We start from the raw sequence: 11,715 nt of genomic DNA, 5'->3' as shown, positions 1-11,715 counted from the left end.
CAACCAACTTCACAATCTTCAGACCATCCTACTCCGCTATCTTCACACAAACCAACTCCAGTAGAAAGTTCTACCGGTACAGTTGAAGGTCCTAATAATGAACCTATGCAACAACCACCTAGCATGGAGGTGGATGACCATGGTGTATCATCAACAAAAACTGGAGGAGGGAGGCTCAAAAGTATTGTGTGGAACCATTTTGATAAGATTAAAACTGTTGATGGGCAAGACAAGGCCCAATGTAAATACTGCAAAAAGCTTCTCGGGGGAGCATCAAAGAATGGAACAAAGCATTTGCATGCCCATATGGAGAAATGCATTCAGAAAAGGTTACATGACAAAGGGAAGGGACAAACATTTCTTATTCCTAAGGTTACACAAGGTAGACAAGAATTGATTGCTGGAGGTTATAATGAAGAAAATGCAAGGAAGGATCTTGCATGTGCTATTATCATGCATGAATATCCACTTTCAATAGTGAATCATGTTGGGTTTAGAAGATTTTTAGCTACACTCCAACCACAATTTCAATGTCCTTCACGAAACACTATAAAGAAAGAGATATGAAGCTGTTGGATACAAATGAAGGAAGGGTGGCAATTACATCAGATATGTGGACTGCAAGCAACCAAAAGAAAGGGTATATGGCTGTCACAACTCATTACATTGATAGCTCATGGACTTTGCAAATTCGCATTTTGAGGTACTAGCAACATCATTAATTTTATAGCTTCCCAATATATTGTGTTGGATATTTTTTATAATTTTTTGTGCTAGATATTTTTGTGTTGATATATTGTGTTAGATCTTTTTCTGTGATAGTGTGATTAAGCTATTTTTGTGCTAATATACTAGGTTCATTTATGTTCCTTCACCTCACACAAGTGAAAGACTTTGCAATGCACTAGTTGAGTGTTTGCTGGATTGGAACATTGATACAAAATTGTCCACTATCACTTTGGATAATTGTAGTACAAATGATTGCATGATTGAAAAAATTAAGAATAAGTTGCAATTAGGCACTTTAATTAAGGAAGGAGCGTTTCTTCACATGCGTTGTTGTGCACATATCTTAAATTTGATAGTAAAAGATGGTTTAGGAGTTGTGAAGGATGGAGTGGAAAAAATTTGAGATAGTGTAGCATATTGGATTGCAACACCTAAAAGGCTGGAAAAATTTCAAGATACTGCTAAACAATTGCGAATCCCTTGCACCAAAAAGTTGAGTTTAGATTGTCCAACTAGATGGAATTCAACTTACAAGATGCTTGATGTTGCAATATCATATAAGGATGTGTTTTCCCGATTAAAGCAGCGTGAAACTCAATACTCTTGTTTTCCAAGTGATTCACAATGGAAACTTGCAAAGGAAGTGCGTAAGAGGTTGGCCATATTTAATGATATTACAGAAATGATTTCTGGTACAAAATATCCAACTGCCAACATTTATTTTCCTCAAATTTGTGAGATCAAGATGGCTTTATCTGAATGGGTCAATTCCCCTAATGAAGTGATTCAAAATATGGCAAAAAAGATGTTACAAAAATTTGATTCTTATTGGAGTGTTATTCATGGGATCATGGGAGTTGCTATTGTTTTAGATCCAAGATACAAAATGGAGTTGCTTGAGTTTTACTTTGAATCAATTTATCCCATTGATTTTTTTTCACAAGTGAATAGGATCCGAAACTTGTGTTATGATTTGGTTTCGGAATATCAAGCCAAAAAGCATCAAGATTCTACTAGTTCTTTTGAATCACAAGATGTGGTTAGTGATGGAAAGAGTAAATTGTGTGATTATGATAGATACATTGAAAGAAAGAAAAGGGCAAGAACCTCAACTATGAAAACGGAGTTAGATCATTACTTAGAGGAGGAAGTTTTACCAAGAAGTTCAGATTTTGATATCTTAATGTGGTGGAAATTGAATGAGTTAAAGTATCCAACACTACAAGCAATTGCAAGGGATGTGTTAGCTATTCCGATCTCCACTGTAGCTTCTGAATCGGCATTTAGTATTGGAGGTCAGATATTAACTCCTCATCGTAGCCGACCTCATTATACTACTTTAGAAGCTTTGATGTGTTCTAAAAGTTGGTTATGGAATTCAGAGAATGCATGTAAAATTCTGAATGCTTATGTAATACTTTATGAATTGCTTATATTTTTAAAACTTATAACTTGTTATTTATTATTTTATAATTATTATTTATAGGTTCTAGATCAATTGAAGAATCAACTTTTACTGATGAGATTGAATCCGATGATGAAGGTATATTCACTTTTAGTTGTTCTAATTTTTTTTTAATATCATTATACATATCTAATTTTTCAATTTTTTTAAAATATAGGTGGATCTTTGGTCAGTAACATTACTCAATGTTTGCAAGATTAGTAGACATTATTGTTGATCGATAAAGTAATAACTATACTTATTTGCTAGTGTGATGTGTGATTTTAAGATTTGAAACATCTAAAATATGATGTTTGATTTTATAAATATCAGGTTGAGCGCTGAAGAAGAAATGCTGATGACATCTTTGGTGAAGTTGGTGGTTATTTTGATGATGGACATTGTTTTCATTTTCTATTTATTTCTAATTTGGTGTAATTTGAACTAATGAACATTTGAATTATGTTGTTTTATATTTGACGTATTTTATTTACCTTAAAAAATTATGGAATCATGCTAGACAAATGTGTTAGTCTTTATTTTATTTATTAGTAGTTAATTTTATTTTAGAATTTTTACATAATTTAATATTCATTTCTTAACGAATTTTGTAGTCACATATGTTATAATAAATTTAATGATATATAAGTAGTTGAAAATAAAGGTTTAACAATCAATTTATTTTTTTTAAAATCAAATTTTTAATATTTTTAATTTTTTTTTAATTGGAATCGGGTACGGGTCGGGGTCGGGGATACCCGATACCCGACGGGTACGGGGATGGGATGAAATTTTTAAACCCGTCGGGTATCGGGTACGGGTATGGGGACAGGTCGGGGAGTCGGGGTCAGGGATTGGGGAAACAATACCCGTCCCCGCCCCGCCCCATTGCCATGTCTAATCTAGAATTCAATAAACAAAATAAAAATTCAACACAAACTTAGAACATAATGTGACAATTACTATGACTAAACATGACTCTAAGACAACATGGATTAAGTGATTTACAGCAAGGAATTAAAGAGAATTCACCGAACAAAAAGATAGAAGAAGCAAAAGAACATCACCGAACAAAATGCACACACATAGCCTCTATTTATAGCCTAAGTGTCACACAAAATTGGAGGGAAATTTGAATTTCTATTCAAATTTCACTTGAATTTGAAATTGAATTTGTGGACCCAAAATTTCACTAATTATGATTAGTGAATTTCAGATATGGTTCAGCCCACTAATCCAAGATCAAGTCCAAGATTCTCCACTAAGTGTGCTTAGGTGTCATGAGGCATGTAAAGCATGAAGGACATGCACAAAGTGTGACTATATGATGTGGCAATGGGGTGTAGCAAGCAAATGCACACCACCCCCTCTAAAATTTAATTGGATTGGGCTTCTCCCAATTCAATTAAATTTATTTCTCAACACACACATCAAATATTCACTTAATGAATTGAAATTACAAAACTACCCCTAATACAAAAACTACTCTAGGTGCCCTAAAATACAAGGGCTGGAAAATCTTATATTTCTAGGGTACCCTACCTACATTATGGAGCCCTAAATGCAAGGCCCAAAATTAATGAAACCTTAATCTAAGATGTACAAAGATAAGTGGGTTCATACTTAGCCCATGGGCCCAAAATCTACCCTAAGGCTCATGAGAACCCTAGGGCCTTCTCTTGCATCTTTGGCCCAATCTTCTTGGAGTCTTCTATCCAATGCCCTTGGGGGGTAGGATTGCATCAGTGGTTGATTGAGAATTTGTAGTTTAGTATTTTTCTATTCTTCTTATCTCAATTGAAATATCTTTTGCCCTTATTTTTCTCACCTTAACTAAGTTTTGGTCTTAGGAAAATGATTGAGGTTAATTGATAATTGTGGCTTATTTTCGTATTTTTGTGCTTACTTAACCTATTTGTCTTGTGCAAAACCTATAGGACACTACAAAACTCCAAATGGAGCATGTGAGTAGTTCTTGGGAAGCTAAGAAAATGATCTTCAGTTTCGTCAAAAATACACTTGGGTCAATTCTGCCATTTTAAGGGTTAAATTGGACTTGGAAGTCAGAATCTCTGCACTTCAATAATCGGACTGTGAATTTGGTCTTTGCGTTGTGTAATTAGTATAATTAGGTAGATTAGATGAGCCTGATCAAGGTCCATCCCTTCCTCCTAAGTAGTAATTGTATATTTTAGTGGAAGTTAATTAGTTAGTTAGTTACTTCATTTTGTATAAAAATAGATTTTGTTACTTGTTGTGCAAGCTTTAGGATTAAACTCTTTTCTCTCTTTTTCTCTCAATTGTTCTTCATTCTTCTTCTTTTTTTCACTTCTATTCTTCCTTTTTCATGCACAAATTTCATGGCTCTTCCACTGGTGATGATCATGGAAGGCTAAACACTTAATGATCCAATGATCCACTCCAAACAAGGTTGAATTTGAGTTCTGGTTTAGTATTTCAATTCTGTGTGAATGTTCATCTTTTTCTTCAATCCTATTTTCGACTTTCATGATTATGAATAGGCTTAGGATTGAAAACCAATTAGGTTATGGATAATTTTCCTAATTTCAAAATTTAATCATAGATTGTTTGGATGATATTCCAACCTAATTTGTGATGTCAATGAATTTAGGGATTAATTGGATTGAACTAACTCTAATGACATTGATTGAACTTTCATAACATGATCATTCTCTGTAGAACTATGATAGTTCGTTTGCATTGGTTTGGAAAATTGGATTGATGCTATTAAACTTGATTCATATTTTTTTATTTTGTTTTCAAAAATTCTATTCTATTTCTACAATTCTGTTTTTGTGTTTTCGCATTCCTTTACATTGCCCACAAACTATTTGTTGAAAATCCTCTTATTATTTATAAGTGAATTGAAGTAGGAACCAAAATGAATTGTATCTTTGAGTCAACCTAGATTAATCATGTACTGCAGAATTTCCTAGTTTTATTTGTTTTGGAACGATTCGACAGTCGCTATCAATTAGTGTGTGTGTGTGTGTGTGTGTTCCTTTAAGTAATTTTGCCTTGTTTGGTGAATCTATATCGCGAAAAAAATTACTCTCATTTTTCATAAGCAAATTAATGGATTTTTTCATTTAAAAATTGAAATTTATGCAGTTTAGAGTAGTGATATCATAGCGACAAGGCAGGTTAATACATTCAATAAGTGGTCCTGTGGGCCCATGGAGCATCCTCAAGTAGCTAGCTCCAATCCTTCCTATTGGGTTGCACTACCTTCTGCAACACTTGCTTGATCTCTCTATTATAAACCTCTGCTTGCTCATTAGTTTGGGGATGATAAGTTGTAGCAACTCTATCCATGACCCCATACTTCTGGAGCAACAATGCCAATGACCTATTACAGAAGTGGCTCCCCTGGTCACTGATAATGGCTTTAGGCACACCAAACCTACAAAAAAATGTTAGATCTCACAAAATCCACGACAACTTTAGAATGATTAGTTATGGTGGCCTTAGCTTCAACCCACCTAGAAACATAATCAACATCAAGTAAGATATATGAAAACCCATGAGAAACAGGAAAATGACCCATAAAATTAATACCCCAAACATAAAAAATCTCACAGAAAATAATGGGTTGTTGGGGCATCTCATGCATATGTGCAATGGTCCCTCCCACTTTCTGACACTGCTCACAAGTGGTGGAAAAATTATGAGCATCTCTAAAAATGGTGGGACAATAGAACTCACAATCTAAGATCCTCCTAGCTGTCCGTTGAGGACCAAAATGACCATTAGTAGGTGTGCCATGACAAAACTATAAAATATACTAAATCTAATGATTGGGCAAACACCTATGGATCACTTGGTCACTACCAAAAATCCACAAGTAAGGATCATCCCACACATAATATTTGGCATCACTCTTAAGTTTATCTATTTAAGACCTAGATGCATGCAGTGGGACAACAGACGCAACAATGAAATTCACAATGTTAGCAAACCAAGGTGTGACGTGTGATGAATGCAACTGCATCAAATGCTCATCAGGGAAGTTATCCCTAATAGGGAGGGAATCAACATGTCCCTTAATCCTACTCAAATGATTAGCCACCAGTTTTCTGCACCACTCTTGTCTCTGATTTCAATATCAAACTCCTGAAAAATAAGCATCCACCTGATCAATCTGGGTTTAGCATCAGGCTTCTTCAACAGGTGCCTCAAAGATGCATGATCAGTAAAAATAGTAATATGGGAGCAAAGCAAATAAGGTACGAATTTATCGAATGCTAAAACAATAGCTAAAAGCTCCTTTTCGATGGTGGTGTAGTTGTCTTGGGCTGCATCCAGAGTGGGTGAGGCGTAAGCAATGACATGTGATAGTCTATCAACTCTTTGTGACAAAACAACCCCAAGTGCATAATTAGAGGCATCACACATGAGCTCAAATGGAAGCTCTTAATCCTGTGGCTGCATGATGGGAAAGGTGGTAATCCTCAATTCCTCAAATGCCTCTTTGCAAGGCTGGTCAAGCACAAAATGTACATCCTTCTGATGAAGCTTGGACAATGGCAGGGAAATCTTGCTAAAATCCTAGATAAATCTCTTGTAAAACTTGGATGTCGAAGAAAAGAACGTACTTCCCGCACAGATGCGTCGTAAGGAAGAGAAGTAATAACATCGATCTTTGCCTTATCGACCTCAATACCTCTACTAGAGACTGAATGCCCTAAGACTATACCTCCATGGACCATAAAATGACATTTTTCAAAGTTAAGAACAAGGTTAGTCTCAGCATCGGTCAAGAACTCTACAGAGGTTATCCAAACATGCATCAAAGGAAGAACCATAAACAATGAAATCATCCATAAACACCTTCATACAACTTTATAATAAATCAGAAAAGATACTCACCATGCACCTTTGGAAGGTGCCAGGAGCGTTGCATAGGCCAAAGGGCATCCTGGTGTAGGCAAATGGGATAAATGATCTCGGCAACTAGTAGCTTCATACCCTCTTTCTTCATCACATCAAGAATGATGGGATTCAACCTCCTCTATGGTTGCCTTGCAGGCTTGGAATCATCCTCCAAGAGTATCCGATGCATGCATATGGTAGGATGTATTCCAAGAAGGTCAGCAACTGTTCACCCAATGACCTTTCTGTGGCCTCTCAAAACATGCAACAACCTATCCTTATGCTCAAGTGAAAGACTGGTATATATGATTGATGTGCCATCATTTTCTTCTATTTTCTAAACCCTTTTTGCACCATTTTAATTACTGATTGGTCTTAATTGTCAATTAATTAGGCAGTTTTATTATTTGGGCCCATTTAGCTAATTTGATGTTTTTAATCTAATTTCAGGAATTAATGAAACATTGGGCTTAATCCGGATTTTGGTTGTGGACTTGAAGAGGGCAAATAAAGCAGCGCTTACCTTAGTTAATTTCTAATTAGGAAATTTCGCAATTTTATTTTATGTTGTTCAGTGTTTATTTCGTTTTGGGCCAGAGTATTGTAATAGGGCCCAGCGACTTTGAGTGACTCTTTTTAAATAGCAGCCTTGGGATTCGTGCAAGGCATTCTGTTATGCTATTTTCATTATTCAGAGCTTTGGTTTTAGGTTTTCACGTTTTTCTGTTCCCTTGTTACGGTTTTCGTTCTTAATGCAAATTTCCGTGTTCTGCTTCTAATTACGAGTTCATTCTTGCTTCTTCTTCTACTTTCATTTACGTTTCTGTCTCATTTACGTTTCTGTTCATTTACGTTTCTGCTTCATGTTTCATTTGCGTTTTCTGTTTGAATCCATGGAAGGCTAGATTTTCTGGTGTTGTTTCCTTTTGAGGACGAAGCCCAACTCTCTTTGAGGTTTTGCTTGTAATGTGGTTTCCTGGCAGTTTTCCCTTCACCAGTTATCCCAAATTCGTGAATATTAATCAGTGCACGCTTCGTGTTCGATTAATTGCCTCTGAGCCTAACTTGCGTTCATGCTTAATGGACGAAGGGCTAACTGGTGTATGTGGTGCCTAATCACGTATTGACAACCCTAAGTTGATTTTCACTTAGTAAATTGAAATAGGGTTGGATTAAGTGGTTGACTGTTAGGGACGAATTCTCCATAACCCAGGATAAGAGAATGGCTTTTGACTCAGAGGAAACAACCTGTTTTTAACATTAGTAGTTTCGTATTCCAGTTTACTTGTTCTGCTCTTTAATCACAAAACAAACAACCCCCCCCCAATCGTTACTATTACTGCAAGTATATTATGAACATTTGGTTTGTCACTGCTCGTTGGGAAACGACCTAGGATCACTTCCTAGTTACTGCATTATCATGTTTATTTGATTCGGGTACGGCCTCGATCAAATTTGGCGCCGTTGCCAGGGAGCAGTGTCCAAAGGTTCATAATAGCTAGCTAGTGTTGTGTGTTTAATCCTTTCGTGTTTTATGTTTAATTGTTAGTATTGTGTTAGTATGTGTGTTAGTGTTGTTTAGTGTCCTGGTATTTTGTTTAGTGTGTATTCTGTTTCAGTTATTTTCATTAAGCGTTTCCCCTGTTTCAGTCTTGGGTGTTTTGCTGTGAATAGTGTTTTGCGACGGACTTAGCGACCACTTTTGCTTGCGGCAAAACAGAGTAGTAGTAGAAATCAATTAGAGACGGATTTTAGCGACCACCCATGCTGAATTATTTGGGATTTTTTGTTTTAGTAGCTAGGGTTGTTATTTTTGGCTGAATTTTTTTGTGGTAACTTCTTTTAATCCATATTTTGTGGGGAAAATAGCTAGAGCCTTTAGTTTGGTCAGATTTGAAAGTTCCAAAAAACTAGCAAATTTCGTGTTTGTCAAAACTTCAAACGGCCATAACTTTTGCTCCGGTTATCAGAATCGCAATTATTATATATGCATTTGAGGTCTCCATCGTCCAAAAAAAGCAATTCTGTCAAAAGTTTTTTATTTTTCAAGTTTTATTCACTTATTTTTCTTAACCCACCAATTTTAGCTTTCATAGTTAGACTTTGAATTTTTGTCTGAAATTTTTTGTGCTATCTTCTCATCATTTTATAAGGTTGCTCACAAAATTTCAAGTCATTTGGATATCATTTGAGGGTAGCTGTAGTTCAAACCTGCACCTTTATTTACATGACAAGGCAACTAGTTGTGCATGCTGAATGTAGTGTATGACTAGAGGCAATCCATCTAACTTACAACCCTTTGACCCTGAGATAGATAGGACATTTCATAGATTAGTTAGGCATCATTTTATACCTTTTGATCATCCTGAGCATTCCATTACTGGTGAATTTGTGCATTCTGTTATTGGTGATTTTGAACATCCTGATTTGGAGCATTATAATTTTGAGCATTCTGATTCTGAGCATTCTGATTTTACACATTCTGAGAACATGGCACAACCTCCATCCCGTGAGAGGACTCTAAGGGAAATGGCTGCACCTGATTTCACCTACGAAAGCTTGTGCATCCAATACCCTGATGAGGATGTCCCATATGTTCTTAAAACTGGACTGATTCATTTGCTTCCAAAGTTTCATGGCCTTGCAGGTGAAGACCCGCACAAACATTTGAAAGAATTTCACATTGTCTGCTCCACCATGAAACCCCCAGATGTCCAAGAGGATCACATATTTCTGAAGGCTTTTCCTCATTCATTAGAGGGAGTGGCAAAGGACTGGCTGTATTACCTTGCTCCAAGGTCCATCACGAGCTAGGATGACCTTAAGAGAGTATTCTTAGAAAAAAATTTCCCTGCTTCCAGGACCACAACCATCAGGAAGGATATCTCAGGTATTAGACAACTCAGTGGAGAGAGCCTGTATGAGTACTGGGAGAGATTTAAGAAACTATGTGCCAGTTGCCCCCACCATCAGATTTCAAAACAGCTTCTTCTCCAATATTTTTATGAAGGACTCAGTAATATGGAGAAAAGTATGATAGATGCTGCCAGTGGTGGAGCCCTTGGAGACATGACTCTTGCTGAAGCCAGAAATTTAATTGAGAAGATGGCTTCCAACTCTCAGCAGTTTAGCGCCAGAAATGATGCCATAGTCATTAGAGGAGTGCATGAGGTAGCTACAAACTCAGCTGCATCATCTGAGACTAAGAAGCTTGAAGGAAAACTGGATGCATTGGTTAACTTGGTAACCCAACTGGCCTTGAATCAGAAATTTGTACCTGTTGCAAGGGTTTGTGGTTTGTGCTCCTCTGCTGACCACCATACAGACCTTTGCCCTTCCATGCAGCAACCTGGAGCAATCGAGCAGCCTGAAGCTTATGATGCAAATATTTACAATAGACCTCCTCAACCTCAGCAGCAAAATCAACCACAGCAAAACAATTATGACCTCTCCAGCAACAGATACAACCCTGGATGGAGGAATCACCCTAACCTCAGATGGTCCAGCCCTCAACAACAACAACAGCAGCCTGCTCCTTCCTTCCAAAATGCTGCTGGCCCAAGCAGACCATACATTCCTCCACCAATCCAACAACAGCAACAACCTCAGAAACAGCCAACAGTTGAGGCCCCTCCACAACCTTCCCTCGAAGAACTTGTGAGGCAAATGACTATGCAGAACATGCAGTTTCAGCAAGAGACCAGAGCCTCCATTTAGAGCTTAACCAATCAGATGGGACAATTGGCTACCCAGAATTCTGACAAGTTGCCTTCTCAAGCTGTCCAAAATCCCAAAAATGTCAGTGCCATTTCATTGAGGTTGGGAAAGCAGTGTCAAGGACCTCAACCCGTAGCACCTTCCTCATCTGCAAATGAACCTGCCAAACTTCACTCTACTCCAGAAAAAGGTGATGACAAAAATTTACCTAACAATTTCTGTGCAGGTGAATCTTCTTCCACAGGTAATTCTGATTTGCAGAAGCAGCACATTCCCCCTCTTCCATTCCCTCCAAGAGCAGTTTCCAACAAAAAAATGGAAGAGGCAGAGAAAGAGATCTTGGAAACGTTTAGAAAAGTAGAGGTAAACATACCTCTGTTGGATGCAATAAAGCAAATTCCAAGATATGCCAAATTCTTGAAGGAGTTGTGCACTAATAAGCGGAAGCTTAAAGGAAGTGAACAAATTAGCATGGGCAGAAATGTCTCTGCATTGATTGGTAAATCTGTTCCTCAAATTCCTGAAAAATGCAAAGATCCAGGTACATTCAGCATACCTTGTATTATAGGGAATAGTAAGTTTGACAATGCCATGCTAGATTTAGGAGCCTCTGTTAGTGTTATGCCTCTGTCTATTTTTAATTCTCTATCTCTAGGTCCCTTGCAGTCAACTGATGTGGTAATTCATTTAGCTAATAGAAGTGTTGCCTACCTTGTTGGTTTCATAGAAGATGTCTTAGTTAGATTTGGTGAACTGATTTTCCCTGTTGATTTTTATATTTTGAATATGGAAGATGGATTTTCTCAAGGATCAGTTCCCATCATTCTAGGCAGACCCTTTATGAAAACTGCTAGAACTAAGATAGATGTTTATGCAGGCACACTATCCATGGAGTTTGGTGATATAACTGTTCATTTTAATATTCTGGATGC

The 11,715-nt window shown here is 37.0% G+C and overlaps 1 protein-coding gene and 1 non-coding gene across 2 annotated transcripts; one reads left to right on the top strand and one right to left on the bottom strand.

Moving 5' to 3' along the window:
• Window positions 1–563: 563 nt before the first annotated feature.
• LOC114410765 (zinc finger BED domain-containing protein DAYSLEEPER-like) lies at window positions 564–2,395 on the top strand. The gene is made up of 4 exons (XM_028374694.1): window positions 564–703; window positions 1,168–2,024; window positions 2,216–2,272; window positions 2,352–2,395. Exons 1-4 carry the CDS (start codon window positions 564–566, stop codon window positions 2,393–2,395), a joined length of 1,098 nt encoding a protein of 365 aa, XP_028230495.1.
• Window positions 2,396–9,934: 7,539 nt separating this feature from the next.
• On the bottom strand, window positions 9,935–10,041 carry LOC114411014. The gene has a single exon (XR_003666401.1). It is a non-coding gene; the product is annotated as a small nucleolar RNA R71 (small nucleolar RNA).
• Window positions 10,042–11,715: the final 1,674 nt, after the last annotated feature.

This window comes from Glycine soja, chromosome 4 (genome assembly GCF_004193775.1).
Source record: "Glycine soja cultivar W05 chromosome 4, ASM419377v2, whole genome shotgun sequence".
Lineage (NCBI taxonomy): Eukaryota > Viridiplantae > Streptophyta > Magnoliopsida > Fabales > Fabaceae > Glycine > Glycine soja.
Note: the sequence above shows the minus strand (reverse complement) of the source record. Positions and strands in the feature narration are given on the sequence as shown.

What these genes read in the sequence shown, in the direction of transcription:
- LOC114410765 (XM_028374694.1), top strand. Translation starts at nt 564, where the DNA reads ATGAAGCTGTTGGATACAAATGAAGGAAGGGTGGCAATTACATCAGAT. An exon ending in ATCGGCATTTAGTATTGGAG is followed by an intron (nt 2,025 to 2,215) that starts GTCAGATATTAA and finishes TATTATTTATAG; the next exon opens with GTTCTAGATCAATTGAAGAA. An exon ending in GATTGAATCCGATGATGAAG is followed by an intron (nt 2,273 to 2,351) that starts GTATATTCACTT and finishes TTTAAAATATAG; the next exon opens with GTGGATCTTTGGTCAGTAAC.